General features: G+C 52.4%; 1 protein-coding gene across 5 annotated transcripts in view; it reads left to right on the top strand.

Moving 5' to 3' along the window:
• The window catches only part of Pdcd11 (programmed cell death 11), a 41112-nt gene that overhangs the window by 16221 nt on the left and 9752 nt on the right, over positions 1 to 15139 (top strand). For all 5 annotated transcript variants that reach the window (XM_021245605.2, XM_087185735.1, XM_087185733.1 and 2 more), the window contains 12 exons: positions 334 to 474; positions 921 to 1115; positions 1977 to 2147; positions 2992 to 3211; positions 4340 to 4489; positions 4812 to 4927; positions 7222 to 7763; positions 8868 to 8930; positions 10718 to 10826; positions 12177 to 12266; positions 12439 to 12541; positions 13392 to 13569. In XM_021245605.2, the coding sequence (XP_021101264.2) occupies positions 334 to 474; positions 921 to 1115; positions 1977 to 2147; positions 2992 to 3211; positions 4340 to 4489; positions 4812 to 4927; positions 7222 to 7763; positions 8868 to 8930; positions 10718 to 10826; positions 12177 to 12266; positions 12439 to 12541; positions 13392 to 13569 (2078 nt within the window). The remainder of the gene's footprint in view (positions 1 to 333; positions 475 to 920; positions 1116 to 1976; positions 2148 to 2991; positions 3212 to 4339; positions 4490 to 4811; positions 4928 to 7221; positions 7764 to 8867; positions 8931 to 10717; positions 10827 to 12176; positions 12267 to 12438; positions 12542 to 13391; positions 13570 to 15139) is intronic.

The following is a 15139-nucleotide window of genomic DNA, read 5'->3' as shown; positions in this document are numbered from 1 at the left end:
AGCGTGTATTCGCAGTACATACTGATACACTCTTCGTGGGGAGTTGGTGCGTGCACACAGCACATCAGTTCTTATTACTCCTTCTCGCCTTCCTCCCAAAACTTAACTTTTTAAAACTTGGGATTACACCAAAAAAAAAAATTCATGTCTTTTATCAGAAGACTGGCTTGCGGAGCCCTGTGTGGTGTCCGCACCTCTTTCCATTGTCTTCTGATCTGATTTGAGGTCTGAGAAGATCTTTCAGGGCCCCGCAGCGCTGGTGGAGGCAGCAGGTCCAGCGCCCTTGAGGCTGCTGCTGGCCGAGGTGGCCAAGCTGGTGTGGTTTCTTGCCAGGTGGTGAAGGTTGCTGTACTGAACTGTGAGCCAGCCAAAGAAAGGATGCTCTTATCCTTCAAGCTGTTGAGTGATCCAGAGCCAAAGAATGAGCGTGTGGGATGTGGTCAGAAGAAAAGAAAAGATGTTGGTGTTGGGCAGGTACCTGGGCTCCCCCAGACAAGTCTCCCAGCCTCACAGTGTCAGAGAGCAGGTGCCCCTGAGATGCAGAGTGGAGTCCTGGAGCCTGTGGAGGGGAAAGCGGGGTGGGGCTCCTGAGGGGACCTCGAGTACCTTCTCTGCTGTGGGTCAGAGCACACGGAAGCTGATCTGAAAGGGGAGTCCCGGCTTTGCAGCATGGTGCTGCTGCCTGCTCTGGCTGCTTGGCCAGCCTGCGGTTCCTTTTCCCCTGGCACCTAGTGGAGACACTGGCCAGGAGCCCACAGAGAGGCCTGGTGAGGGTTGTCGGGGTTGGGGGGAAGCTGCTCTCTGCTCGCGGCCTCTCGAGGGCCCTGGTGCCGGGCCTTGGTGCCTCTGCGTTCTCCCTGATGCAGGCTGGATTGCTGCCTGTGGCAGAACAAGTGTTTGTCTTTCTGTTTCCTGAGCAGTTGGTGGATGTGAAGGTTTTGGAGAAGACCAAAGATGGGCTGCAGGTGGCTGTGCTGCCCCACAACATCCCTGCTTTCCTCCCCACCCCTCACCTGTCAGACCACGTCGCCAATGGCCCACTGGTGCACCGCTGGCTGCAGGCAGGTGACACACTTCACCGGGTGCTGTGTCTGAGCCAGAGCGAGAGACAGGTTGTATCCTTGACTGTCATCCGGCCAGGGCCTTGGGTGGGAAATTCTGTGCCAAACTCCGCTTTCACTTGGAAACAGCACAGGAAAAAGCCATTTGCCCTGAGAAATTCCTCGAGACCAGCCAGTGACCACACCTGCATGTGCAAAGTGAGAGCAGGCCTGAAGGAATGTGCAGCAGAGGGACCTGGTGGTCAGGTTGGGAGCCTGGAAGGACATGGAGGAGAGGAGCCTAGGGGCCGGGGAGGAGCTAGGGTGGCACCCAGTGGGGTCGTCCAGGGCCGTGCGCATCTGGCAGCATTCGGTGTGCGCCCCAGGGTGGGACAGTTCATAAGGTGGCTGCTGTCCTCCTTCCCCCTCTTCTATTTAGAAGACTGGCATGGGGGTTCTGTGCTTTTTTCCCTGCCCCACTGACTCTTGGGGACATGGGACTCAGAAATACTCCCTTTGGTATTTGTGTGGCTGCTTTGAAGGAAGACACACTGCTTCTCAAGGAATGTAAAATAAAATCTCTGTACAGTGGCTGAGGAGGTAAAGCGGGGTGCACTGGTGTCCATGTGGTCCCAGGCCATCCCCCGTGGTTCCCCGCAGTGACGGGGCTGCGTCAGCCAGGAGAGGGCACACAGTGGCTGTCAGGTGGTAGCGTGTCAGGAGCCCCAGGGTCTTGCTGACAGGAGTGGCTAGCCCCCTGGAGGTGCCGGTTCAGCAGGCTGGCTCGGTTGGCCTGGAGAATTTGGCTTCTCAGGAGCCCTGGATGTTGGTGGTGCTGACCCCACATGGGCTCGGTGTAGGAGCAGAGGGTGGAAAGTCGGGAGATGGACATTGCATCTGTCCTTTCTGGAACATTCCTTGATGAAGTGCCATTAGCTACTCTGTAGGAAGCCAGCTTTGGTCTCCTCAGTAGAAGCCGGCCAGGATCCCAAGAGCTTCTCAGAAATCCAGCCGGGAATGCTGCTTGTTGGTTTTGTGAAGAGCATCAAGGACTATGGTGTGTTTGTCCAGTTCCCCTCTGGTCTGAGTGGGCTGGCTCCCAAAGCAGTAAGTCTACCCCGTGCAGAAGGATCTTGCAGGCTCCTAGAGCCTGAGGGGTGGAGGGAACAGGGTGTTCGATGGTTTGAAGTTTGGGTTTGCCCAGCGTAGAGGCCCCGCAGAGGAGAAGAGGACCTGAGTGTAGGCTGCTCCTCCCCACACAGCAGCTTTGAGGGAGGCAGGCAGGGAGTCTCCCGTGTGAAGAAGGCCGAGCTGTGTTATACTCAGCATGTCCAGGCTTGGAAATAGGTTTTCCTGAGCAGCCTTGTTTAGGTTTTGCAGCCTTTTGGGCTTTTGAAGGCACCAGAATATCCTTGAAGTTGGTATTCCCTCCGCCACGTCTTTGAGTTGTGAATTCACATGAAAAGAGACCCTCACAGTCCCATAGTTGGAGCCCTTAATGCTGAGTAAGCCGAGACCTAGGTGGAGAGCTCGATGACCCCGAGTGTATGCCACAGCGCTGATTCCTGCCACAGACCCTTCCTAACTGCTGCTTCCCTCCCATCGGCCTGGCTCCCTGGTGTTTCGCCCGGAAAAATCTTACTACTTCATCTTCTGCCTGGAAAACCCTAAATGGGGTCGGGGGGCAGAAGCACGCACCGAGAGGGCAGAGGGTTGCCTCTGGGGTTCAGAGACAGACCATGTGGTCTTCCGGCTTGCTGGCTGGGTGTGCCTCCTCGGCTGGGCAGCTGGGACCTCGCCTCTGAGGTCTGGCGGGGAGTGGAGCTGGGCTCAGAGGGCCCGGGGATCCTCCTGGGCCCCTCGGTCCCTACCCCTCTGCCCGTTTCTGAGCATATTAAGTGGGCTGTCTTAGTGCACTTCCTTCCCTTTCCCCATTTCTGCCCCTCTTCAGATCATGAGTGACAAGTTTGTGACGAACCCGAGTGACCACTTTGTCGAGGGGCAGACAGTGGTGGCGAAGGTGACCAACGTGGACGAGGAGAAGCAGCGGATGCTGCTGTCGCTGCGGCTCTCAGACTGCAGGCTGGGAGGCCCGGCGAGTGGCAGCCTGCTGCTCCTGAGCCAGTGCCTGGAGGAGTTGCAGGGCGTGCGCAGCCTCATGAGCAGCCGAGGTAGGGGCGGGGCAGCGAGGAGGCAGCAGGGCTGTCTGCACTGCAGCCATACCCACTGTTAGGGTGAGCCGTGGGGCTTTCAGTGCCTGAGAAATGCTACAGTTTTTGGGTGTTTGTGTGGGGTCTTACTTTTGCCCAGGCTGGCCCTGAATTCCTGGTTCAGGGGATCCTCCTGCCTCAGCCTCCCCAGTAGCTGGACTACAGGTGGCCACTATCACACCTGGTTTGGCAAACCTTTTTTGTATACGGTACTGGCAGTTGAACCCAGTGCCTTTGCACTGAGCTACATCCCCAGCCCTTTTTGTTTTGTAATTTTGAGATGAGTCTCTTAACTTTTCCAAGCTGGGATCAAACTTGCAACCTCCTGCCTTAGCCTCCCAGAGTGTGGGGATTGCTGTTGGTTGCCACCACACCTGGCATCACAGACTTGTAGCGTAGTGTAAGTATGACCTCCGTAAACCACTAAGTGGCAGGCAGGTAATTGCTTATCAGAGGAACACTCCTGTGTGCCACCCACAGATAAAGGTCACGGTAGACACCTCGGAAGCCCCCCTCGTCCCGCCTGCCAGTCCAGAACCAAAATGTCCGTAGTTCTTTCTGCAGCCTTGGGTTTGTGTGTGTTTTGGATTCACTTGCCTCTTCACTTTTCGTTGCTTTTTTCAGCGAGTACCTAGTGGGTGATAAAATACTTGAGTGAATGGAGGGGAAATAGCCTGTTGCTCATAGGCTGAGAACCGTTTTGTAGGATTGTTGGGACCCTAGTGGCATTTGTGAATACGAGGCCTGAGAGAGTAGAAAGAAGGTCTGCAAACCAAAGGAAAACTTGTGTTCCTACTCCTTGTTAGCTAATGTCATCATCAGGGCCGGGCACGATTAGCAAGGGCACAGATATACCCCTGCCTGTGGCAGTGGCCAAGGCAGGGCAGCGTGAGTCTGAGGCCAACCTGGGCTACACAGTGAGACCCTGTCTCAAAAAAGCTTTCAAGGATATTGGACGTTTTTGCCAAGTCTCTTTTCCTCGTCAGTGGTGAGTCTTCCACTGCCCTCTGTGGTGACAGCACGTCCCCAGGGCAGAGAGCAGCCAGTGTGCTGTTTGGCCTTACCCCGAGCTCCCTTGGGTCTTGGCAGACTCTGTGCTGGTCCAGGCCCTGGCCGAGATGACCCCGGGAATGGTCCTGAACCTAGTGGTGCAGGAAGTGTCGGAGGACGGTTCTGTGGTGTTCACCGGGGCTCCAGTTCGAGACCTGGTCCTGAGGGCCAGCAGATACCATCGAGCAGGTAGGTGCTTCTATCCTGGCCCTCTGCTCCCTCTGCCTCAGGGCACAGATGCGGGGACGCGCTGACTCAGTCGAGCTCTTGGCGTGCCTGTCGTGTGTGACTGCACAGGACGTTGACAGCTTCTAATGAAGGCTTAGGTGTGAATCGTGTGTTACAGTTTATATGTTAGATCGTGTAAATTAGGTCCCACCCGGACCTGGCTTCCCCCAGGTCTGGCTGGCAGTTCTTGGTGTTTGGGGTCTTTGGGGCCCAGGAAAAGTGCTATCCTGCCTTCACCCTGCTCCACGATAATGGCCCCGCTGTGTTTGGTTCTGTGCTGCAGGGCAGGAGGTGGAATCTGGGCAGAAGAAGAAGGCTGTCATCCTCTATGTTGACATGTTGGGATTAGAGGTCCATGTGTCCCTCCGCAAGGAGTTAGTGAATAGAAAAGCTTGGAAGGTAAGCTTACGTGGGACTTCAGTATTTCCATGGTTTCACATCTCACCTTCAACACTGCTCTGCCGTTGAGGTGCTGACCCAGGAGCCTGGCGGTGGGAGGTGGCCTGGATCTGGGTGTGACATTTCCTGCTTTTACCTCTTGGCCTGGCATGGTTCAGGTGACACAGTAGAGAGTTGCTCTCTTTAGGACCCAGCAGGAACATAAATGAGCGCCTGAGCTCATTATTAATGGACTGTGCACATTAGGGTGTAGCGAGAGCCCAGTCACAGGGAGCAGAGACCAGCTCCGTCCATCCATCTGTCCGTCTGTCTGATGGTTTCCAGGAGGGCTGTCACTAAGTCTTTGATATGTTAGAGAATTTGGTTTTATATTTGAAATACATGTAGGAAATGGTGGAAACTGATTTGGTTATAGAAATCTGTCCTGTGAAGGAAGCAGAACAGGTCTGTGGTTAGTTCTGACATGTAAGCAGCACATCCACACCCTACTGCTGTACATTTTGGTGTGACTTGAGTGAGTTTTGGGGGAAATCCCAAAATCATTATTTTTCACCAAGTGTGGTTGGTGCATACTTACAATCCCAGCACTTGGGAGGCAGAGGCAGGAGGACCCCCACCATGAGTTCAGGAACAACCTGGGCTGCATGCTAAGACCTTGTATCAAGCTGGAAAAAAGTATTTTTCTGTGGTGATAAGTGTGAATGTTGAGTGTCTGCCTCTCTCTCTCTCTCTCTCTCTCTCTCTCTCTCTCTCTCTGTGTTTCTGTCTCTTCTCTCCCTCTTTGAGACAGGGTCTTGTTATAGTCCAGGGTGGCCTTAAACTCGTGATCCTCCTGCCTCAGCTTCCCAAGTACTGGTATTATAGGCATGGGGCACCATGCACAACTTTGAGTGTTTTTCATTCCCAGGGCTTGACCAGAAATGTTTCAGATTTTGGAGTTTTTCTTGTTTTGAAATAATGGCATTGATTTTACTGGTTAACATCCTTAATCCAAAAATCCAAAATCTGAGATGCTTCAAAATCAGAAACTTTGATTGCCAATATGGCTTTTGATAAAATTTGGATTTCAGAACATTGAGGATTTTAATTTTCAGATTGAGTATTCAACCTGCACTTGCCCATATATATATAAAACCTGTATTTGTACTCACTGGAATGTCAGGGAGTATGCTACAAGGAATTATCTAGATACAGTCTTTAACCTTGAGTTGCTTGCAGTATTGGGGGGCGGGTCATGCTCAGCAGTTCGGGCTGGCCTTGAACTCGCTATGTAGCCCTGACTGACCTTGAACTCAAGGCAGTCCTCCTGCCTCAGCCTCCCAAGTGCTGAGATTACCAGAATGCACCACTGCACCTGTTCAGACTTCCCTGGAGTTTTCAAACTTGAGGTTTTCAAACTTTTGTTTGTTTTGTTTTTTCTTTTTTTGTACTGGGGATCGAACTCAGGACCTTGTGCTTTCGAGGCAGGCGGCAGCACCACTGAGCTAAATCCCTGGCCCCCTTCCCTCAGTTTTCTAGCAGGGCACTAGAGCACTTTGTTATTCAGTGGAACTCAGCCGTAGCCACAGCTTGAGTTTTGTTTTTTTTGTTGTTGTTTTTTTTGGTACTGGGGATTGAACTCAGGTCCTTAGCTTGCCAGGCAGGCGGTGGAACCACTGAGCTAAATCCCTGGTCCTCCACAGCTTGAGTTTTGAGGAAAGTCAGCTGGGTGCTAACTAACGGTGGATCTCTCAGTAATGACTGGTATGGATGTGGAGCACCACACCTTAAAGGAGCAGAGGTTTACTGTGGCTCACAATTCAGTCCATGGTCAGCTGGCTCTAAGCAGGAACCAGGGGGCAGAGGGGCCTGGTGGAGGAATAGGTCCCCAGGGCAGCCAGGAAGAGGGGCAGCTGGGGCCGAGAATACCACTTCCAGGCCATGCCTCCAGACAGGACACTGGGGGACTGGAGATCTGAAGCATGAAAGGGGTGCATGCTGTGGGAGGAGAGCTGCAGGACTATCAGGACCCGCAGTGTCTTAGGGTTAGAGAGCCGGTACGAGTCCCTGGCTGTCCTTCAGAATCACTCAAATAACTTAGAACTCTAGGGTAGGGCACAGGAGTCTGGGTTCATAGCAGAAACTAGCTTGAGGTGCTTCTGATGGCCGCTGAGAGTTGCGTGTGGGAGGAAGGCTGTCTGGGGGCGGCCGGCTCAGTCCTGTACTCCCGAGGGCGGCTCCCGGCCGTCCTGTCCCTGGGGCCAGCAGTGCTGACCGCTCTGTAAGGACAGCGAGCCTGGGTTCCTCTCTTGCAGCTGAAGAAAGGCAGCGTACACCAGGCCACTGTGCAGCACTTGGAGGAGTCCTTCGCGGTGGCCTCCGTGGGGGAGACTGGCCATCTGGTGGCCTTCTCCCTGGCCTCTCACCTCAACGACACATTCCGCTTTGACTCGGAGAAGTTGCAGGTGGGACAGAGCGTCTGCCTGGTCCTCAAGACTGCGGAGCCGGGAGTGACTGGTCTTCTCTTGGCTGTCGAGGGGCCGGCTGCCAGGAGGGTCCTGAGACAGCCCTGCAAGGACTCGGAGATGGGGGACGAGGGTGAGGGGGCCGACCCAGCTCTGGCAGCAGGGCCTAGAAAGAAGCACGGGCTGGCCATTGGGGATGTGGTCACCGGGACGGTGAAGTCTGTTAAGCCAACCCATGTGGTTGTGACCTTGGAGGATGGCGTGATGGGCTGCGTCCACGCCTCCCACGTCCTGGATGAGGTTCCCGAGGGCGCCGCTCCCACTGCCACGCTGAAGGTCGGGAAGACGGTGACAGCGCGAGTGATCGGCGGGCGAGACGTGAAGACGTTTAAGTACGGAGGCTCAGGCCGGACTGGCCGCTGGCCACTGGCCGTGGAGGGTTGTTAGGATTGGGAGGAGGAGCACCCTCGCGGGTCCCAGGGTGACGTGAGTCTGCTTCTCTTGGAGTTTTCAAAAGGCACTCGAGAGTCTGTTAGCCTGACTTCCTAAAAACATGGTGTAGTGGTTAAGAGCACAAGTGGAATTCCAGGTGGTGGTGCGCTTGTAGCTTTTTTCTGGTTTTTTTGGTACCAGGAATTAGACCCAGGGTCTTGCACTTGCCAGGCAGGCACCGTGCTGCTGAGCTGCATCCCCTGCCTACTTGTAGCCTTTTCATTCTCTGAATTTTGTGTGTTCTCTCTGTCTCTGTCTCTCTGTCTGTCTCTCTGTCTCTGTCTGTTTTTTTGAGATAGGATCTCACTATGTAGCCCAGGCTGGCCTTGAACTCACAGTGATCCTCCTGCCTCAGCCTCCCAAGTGCTGGGATTACAGGCGTGCGCCACCACGCCCCAGTTTTTATTTTCTGAACTTGGAAAGTGAGAGTAACGGCAGTGCCTGCCTTGCAGCTGATGGGAGGACTGAGAGGGAACAAGTGTTAGGTGCCTGGGAGATTGCCTGGTTCATAGCCATTGCTCCACATGTGGCAGAGGTTGTCATAGACTGTCCTCCATTGCCCGGCTTAGTTATACTCACTTTAAATCTGTTACGCCATGTGTTATTATAGCAGAAATCCTTGGTGTAACAAAAAAAGCAAAAACAAAAAGTTCCAAGGCTGAGCAGTAGTTTGCATGTTAATTTCAGGCACTAGTTGTGGAATTCCCGCAGTCATTTATTCTTCCCTAGTCCTGTTTCCTTGTTTCTATAATGGAGGAGTATATGGTATGTGAGGAAGGTGCTTTTCAAGGTCTGCTAAGATGATCCTGAGAGAGTAGACAAGCCAGCTTCTGCCCCTCTCCCGTGTGCGGGGTGAGACCAGAGCTCTCATGGTTCCCCTGGGTGGTTCCTGGTGCAGGAGGTGGTGTTTGTAAGCTTGCTGCGGGGAGTGGAGAGAAGTCCTGATGTGCGGTCCCTCTCTCACAACAAATAAGAAAAGCGCGTTGCCTTGTTTGTTTCTGCAGGTTCCTCCCAATAAGTCACCCTAGATTCATTCGAACCGTCCCGGAGCTGAGTGTTCGGCCAAGGTGAGGGGCCCCAGTGGGATCTCACGGGAAGAGACCTCATGGGCTTTGCAATCCGGAATCCCGAATTCTCATCTCCAGTCTGGTGGTGTGAGGTCCGCTGTTGCCTCTCACTGTCCGAGTCACCTTATATCCCTGGTAGGCAGGAAAATGGTCTTAGCCAAACCGGGTCCCCTACTTCATGGCATCACTCGCCCCTACCTGCGCCCCCCTTTTGCGGAGTGCCAGCCTCTGCGTGAGTTGAGACGCCAGCCCAGCTTCCAGTCACCAGGCAGCAGTCTGCAGGAAGAACGCGTGTTGGGCTCCACTCTTCTGCTTGCTGGTTTCGCTTTTGTTTTTCCAGTACTAGGGGTGACTCCGAGGCCTTACTCCACTGCTGAGCGCCACCCACCCTCCTGGGTGCACAGTTACGCAGGCTCCCAGGGCTAACGAGAAGGTTACACGGCCGCTAATGTGAGAGCTATGTATCGATTTGGAGACGGCTTGTAGTCCCATTGGTTAGCATGTAACACAAGGAAACATTTCTGCCCCAACCCAGTTTTCCACTTCGAGTAATTCCCTAATAAGCACAGAGCCAAGAAGGCCCATTCTTTTGGGATCACGTACTGCTTAGTGGTAAGAAGCTAGGTCCTATTCTGGTGGATTCTCCGTGAGAGGCTGGAGTTCCGGGTCGTGTTGTGTCCCATTTTTCGGGTTCTTTTTCTCAGGGGCTCTTAAGCATTTTTGGTACCAGGGATTGAACCTACGACCTTGCACTTGCCAGGCACACACGGTGCCACTGAGCTAAATCCCCAGCCCTCTTAGGCATTTTGATCCGTGTGCCTGTGTGCTCCTGCTTCCTCCATGATTGAAGGCTGGGTGTGCTGGTGCATGCCTGTCATCCAACAATTTAGGAGGCCGAGGCAGGAAGATCTCAAGTTTGAGGCCATCCTGTGCATCATAATGAGACCCTGTCTCAAAATAGAGTACGAGAAGAATGCAGTGTCTTGGAATTGGTTGGCCATTAGTGACAGAAGGCGTCTGTGCACGGCCACGAGGAGAGCTGTGCTGGGTCCGCCCAGGGCCCATCCAGGCTGGGCAGTGCACCTAGGGAGGGTGTGATTTCCAGAGGAGATCTGTTTTTGCTCCTACCACTTCTTTGCCCACAGCTACATCCCCAGCCCATTTTTTCTTTCTTATTTTGAATTGATCTCATTAACTTGTGCAACATGAGCTCAAACTTGGAATCCTCCTGCCTCAGCCTACCAGAAGGCTGCACTTACATGTGTCCCACCACACTCAGACATGTTTTACCTTTTTTACCATTTTATTGACAAGTTTTGCCTTAGTTTAGAAATTATTTGACCTCTAAGCAGAAGTAGCATTTCTGTCTTGTGGAGGTGATTTGTGGACTGTAACTTCCAGATTACCTGCCCCTGTTTGCTCATGGCAGGTGGTAGGGGACCGGAGCTCTGGTTTTTCAGTGAGTTTAATATCCACCCTGCCCAGTTTACTCATGAGATTCTGTTCAGGTTAAGTGAGAAATTATTTCTCCAAGCAGTTTTGCAAACTGAAGCAAGTGCCAAAGTATTACAAAAGAAGCAAAACTGTTTTATTTCTTAGAGCTTGTAGAGATTATCATGAGCTACCTCACAGCTGGCTCATACCTGGGTGAGAGGTGTGGAAAAGCTCTGGTCAGTGCTGTGGAGCGAGGGTCCTGTACGGGCCACCACGGCCACCTGGGGGCGATGGTGTCAGCCTAGAACCCTTGTTCAGAGGTTGCTGATCCTTCGCTGCCTCTCTGTGGACAGTGAGCTGGAGAAGGATGGCCACACCGTGCTGAACACTTACTCAGCCAGCCCTGTGGAGAAGATTCAGCAGTACCGGGCTGGTCAGACTGTGACTTGCTTCTTAAAGAAGGTAAGTGGCCCCTGGTCCTTAGAGAAGAAGAGGGGCAAAGCTGTGACCAAGGCCATTAGGGCTGCGCCTCGGATTCCATGTCGCTGCCACGCCGAGCTTATTGGAGTTACCATGTGGCCTTTGCTCCTAGAAAATTTCTGATCTAATGGGGAACTAAATTTGGCTCTCGAAACAGTTAACAGGCAGCTCGCAGTTCAACATGTTCATAGATTAATTGTGCAAGCGGAAAGGAGGGTCACAGGGTGAGCTGTAAAATAAGTATGGGACTGGTTTAGATTCTTGTTTTTCATAAACTAACTGGTGCAGAGCAGTGTTCATCGGGTGCAGGGTTGTGTGTTCGGACCTGGGTCGAACCCTCCTGAGGAGGAGAGCGGTGGGAGTGTGTTGCCTTGGCCTTGAGGGACGTTACCCTTGCCTTGCTGTCCCACACACGTCTCTGAACAGGTCCCTGTGCTCCATCCCTTGGCCTGAGTGCCGTAGAGTAGCCTGTCCGCCTCTCCCACCTTGTGCACCAGTCACTGACAACCTCCTCTCTTCATTCACGCCTGAGTACCCTATCCTGTTCCGGACCTCTCCAGGGTTCGGCACCGGGCACTTGGCCAACTGTGAGCTGTCCTGGTATTTGTGTGCCAGGCTTTACTTCTGATTATTTGCATACTCATTCGATGTAAGATTTAGACTGTGTCCCTGGGAGGTAGGGCCTGGCTTTTGTTTATCATTGCGGTGCTGTGTGCACAGTGGCTTCTGAAGTGTTTATTGTACTGACTTGGAAATTGAGGTCTGGGTTTAGAGCAGGACACTGAGTGTTGAATAGTCAAAGGCTAATGAGCACACACCTGTAACCACAGCTACAGGGAGGGTGAGGCAGGAGAGCTGTAAGCTTGAGGCCAGCCTGGTAAACTTAGCAGGACCCTATCTCAAATTTTAATTTGCGAAAAAGAGCTGAGGTTGTAGCTTAGTGGTAGAGTACTTGTAGCATGCATGAAGCCCTGGGTTCCATCCCCAGCACCACCACCACCACCACCAAAAAGATGTAGAAATAAAGTGTTGGCCCTGGAGGGTGGGCACACTGGTATTGGGAAGAGGTTGATGGGGTGGATTGGCCCCAAGAGGATGGCTCCGAAGTCCTCCTCACTTGTGAGGAGTCTCCAGAGGGAAGTGTGTTCTGCCCGGCTAGCCACCACTCAGGTGACCCTGGGGGCCGAGGCCAGAGGAGTGGTGAGATTCCTGCCCCTTGTGTGCAATTAGGGCCTTCTCAGTCTTGTGGTTTTAGGAGGGTTGATTTTAATAGAGGAAAAGGAAGCGTGCTCGTATCTGCCCTATCCCATCATTCCTGGTTTTCCCCCCTAGTACAATGTGGTTAAGAAATGGCTTGAAGTGGAGATTGCACCGGACATCCGGGGGAGAATTCCTTTGTTGCTCACATCTCTCAGCTTCAAGGTCAGTGTGCATGGGTCCCTGAGAGGAGACCCCCCAAGTTGGACTGTGTGCGCTCCCAGTGGCTCAGGAACTCTGCACTTACTCAGGGTGGGCTGGGGAGACTTAAATGTCGTGGTTTTGGATGGGTGATGGACCCTCCTTGAAGTATCAGGTATTTTTTTTATCCTTCTAGGTTCTGAAACATCCAGATAAGAAGTTCCAGATTGGCCAGGCCTTGAGGGCCACCGTGGTCGGCCCAGATTCCTCCAAGCCTTTCTTGTGTCTCTCACTCATAGGTGCGGGGGTGAAGTGCCTACTCAGGGACGGGGGTGGGGGGTGAGGGGTGAGGGAGGGTCTTCAGTTACTGCCCAGGCTGAAAGACCCTGCAGTGCTGGGGTCCAGAGGGCAGAGCGTGGCATGTCCTGGAAACAGTTAGTTTTGGGGGCTTTGGTCTGTGGCCTTTTTTTTTTTTTTGGTACCAGGGATCAAACTCGAGTCCTTGCACTTGCAGGGCAGGTGGCGGAACCACTGAGCTAAATCCCTGGCCCTCTGTACCCTTTCTTACATTTGCATTGCCTGAGTCATCTTTACTGACGGTTAGTTTTTCCCAAGTCCCTCAGAAAGGGCCGTCCACATAGCTCTGGGATTCTAGGCTGCACAGCATGGTAAGCTGGGTCTCGTGTTGACTCTGCTGGGCCGGCGTACTGGTTGCTTTTCATTTACTGGAGATCAAGCCCAGAGGTGCTCCTCTACTACGGAGGACCCCCCCCCCTTGTGTGTGTGTGTGTGTGTGTGTGTGTGTGTCACTCAGGATTGAACCTAGGGCTTTTGCACGGAGATAGATACCCAGTCCTTTATTATTAATTTTGAGACAAGGTTTTGTCAAGTCAACAAGTTGCCCAAGCTGGGCTGCCCTTGAACTTTAAATTGTCCTGTCTCAGCCTCCCCGAGTGCGGGATTACAGGGTGCACCACCAGTGGCTTGGTGGAGGGGCAGAGTCTCTGAGTTGCCCAGAAGTGCTTGAACTTGAGGTCCTCCTGGCTCAGCCTCCCCGAGTGTGGGATTGCCCGTGTGCACCACCACCCCAGCTTCCAGCTGCTCTCCTGTCGTTTCCTCTTCCCTGAATGAGATTCCTTCTCCCAACAGGTCCACACAAGCTCAAGAAGGGAGAAGTGGCCATGGGCCGGGTGGTGAAAGTGTCGCCCAGTGAGGGTTTGACGGTGGCCTTCCCCTTTGGGAGGACGGGGACGGTGAGCGTATTCCACGTGAGTGACTCCTACTCTGAGAGACCCCTGCAGGACTTCAGCCCCCAGAAGGTTGTCAGGTGAGCCGCCTTTTCTCCCCTTTTCACCTTCCTTTTTTGCTTCTCTATGGAATTGGTCATTTTTCTTTCTGAATTGTAGAAGTAATGCATGTTTTGTGGCACTGGGGATAGAACTCAGGGCCTTGCACTTGCTAGGCAGGTGCTGAGCTGTACCTCCAATCCTTATTTCTTTCTTCCGTTTTGAGACAGTCTCACTAAGCTGCTAAGTTACCTAGACTGGGCTTCAACTTGTGATCTTCGTGCCTTAGCCTCCCGGAAGGGTGGAATTACAGGCATGCACCACCTCGCCTGGCTCATACATGATTTAACACTGGAAAAACAAGTATATCAAAGAGAAAGTGAGCATTTCTATCACTTCTCTCTTTCTGTACCACTTTTTGCCAATGTAAGCTTTGGTCTCTAATCTTTCTAGACTTGCACATGTAGGTAAATGCAATTTTCCTTATTTAGTAATAGAATTTCATTTTATATTTTGTTTGGCAACTTGCATTTTTCTCATTGTAGTCTATCATGGACTTCTCCTTTTCCGTGCTTGTTCTTTTATTTATTATTTATTTATTTATTTTTTTTGGCACTGGGGATCGAACTCAGGTCCTTGTGCTTGTGCAGCAGGAGGTGAAACCACTGAGCTAAATCCCCGGCCCCTTGTTCTTTTATTTTTAACATTTGTTTAGTAATTTTTAATGGTGCTAAGGATTGAGTCCATGGGTGACCTTCCACTGACCTATGTCTCTAGCCCTTTTTATTTTTTTATTTTGAGACAAAAGGTCCTGTGAGTAGCATTAAATTCCAGTTTCCTTTCTCTGTCAAATGAGGGTCATAAATTATGTGGTAAAGGCAAGCAGTCCCTTGAGGGCCTTCTTGCCTGTCGTACAAGGCCACTGTGTCAGGGCTTCTGACTGGCCTTGAACTTTGGATCCTGCTGCCTGAGCCTCCTGTGAGGCTGGAATCACAGGCGTGGGCCATTTGCACATGTTTGGGATGCTCATGCTGCGATATCTTAGGGATAAATTCTTAGTGTAAAATTGATGGTCTGATGATGTTGCATGTCTTGCCCTCTCCTTTGTCAGGACTGTGTGCAGTGTGTGGTTGTTTCTCACATCCTTTCCAACACTGGGCATCCTTAACTTTTATCTTAGCTATTGGTGAGGCAAAACTCATTTTAATTTTTATTTCCTCTTTTGGTCATTATGTTGTTTGGTTTGTGCTTTTCTTATCCAAATCATTTGCTCATTTTTATTTGAAACATTGATATTTTTAATTTTTAAACATCCCTGAGTAGGTGTGTTCTGTAAAAGGAGATGACCTTTAGGGGCTGGAGTAGCTTATGACCTACTTCAGATGCCCACAGATGACCCTCCCTCAGGTAGAGTTCTAAGGCCGCCTCCTGGCCTGAATGTGCTGACTCTGGTGTAGAGGGGGTGCCCTGGGGCAGAGGGGCAAAGAGGCACTGTCCTCCTCCGTCTCCCTTGGCCCAGTCCCCAGCTCCGGCCTGGACTGCCAAGCAGGTGTCTGGAGGAACCAGCACAGAACACCCTGGGCTCGGGAGGAGGCAAGAACAAGTCCAGAG

Source organism: Heterocephalus glaber, unplaced genomic scaffold (genome assembly GCF_053883595.1).
Source record: "Heterocephalus glaber isolate CG9 unplaced genomic scaffold, H.glaber_assembly_v1.0 deba00001498, whole genome shotgun sequence".
Lineage (NCBI taxonomy): Eukaryota > Metazoa > Chordata > Mammalia > Rodentia > Bathyergidae > Heterocephalus > Heterocephalus glaber.
Note: the sequence above shows the minus strand (reverse complement) of the source record. Positions and strands in the feature narration are given on the sequence as shown.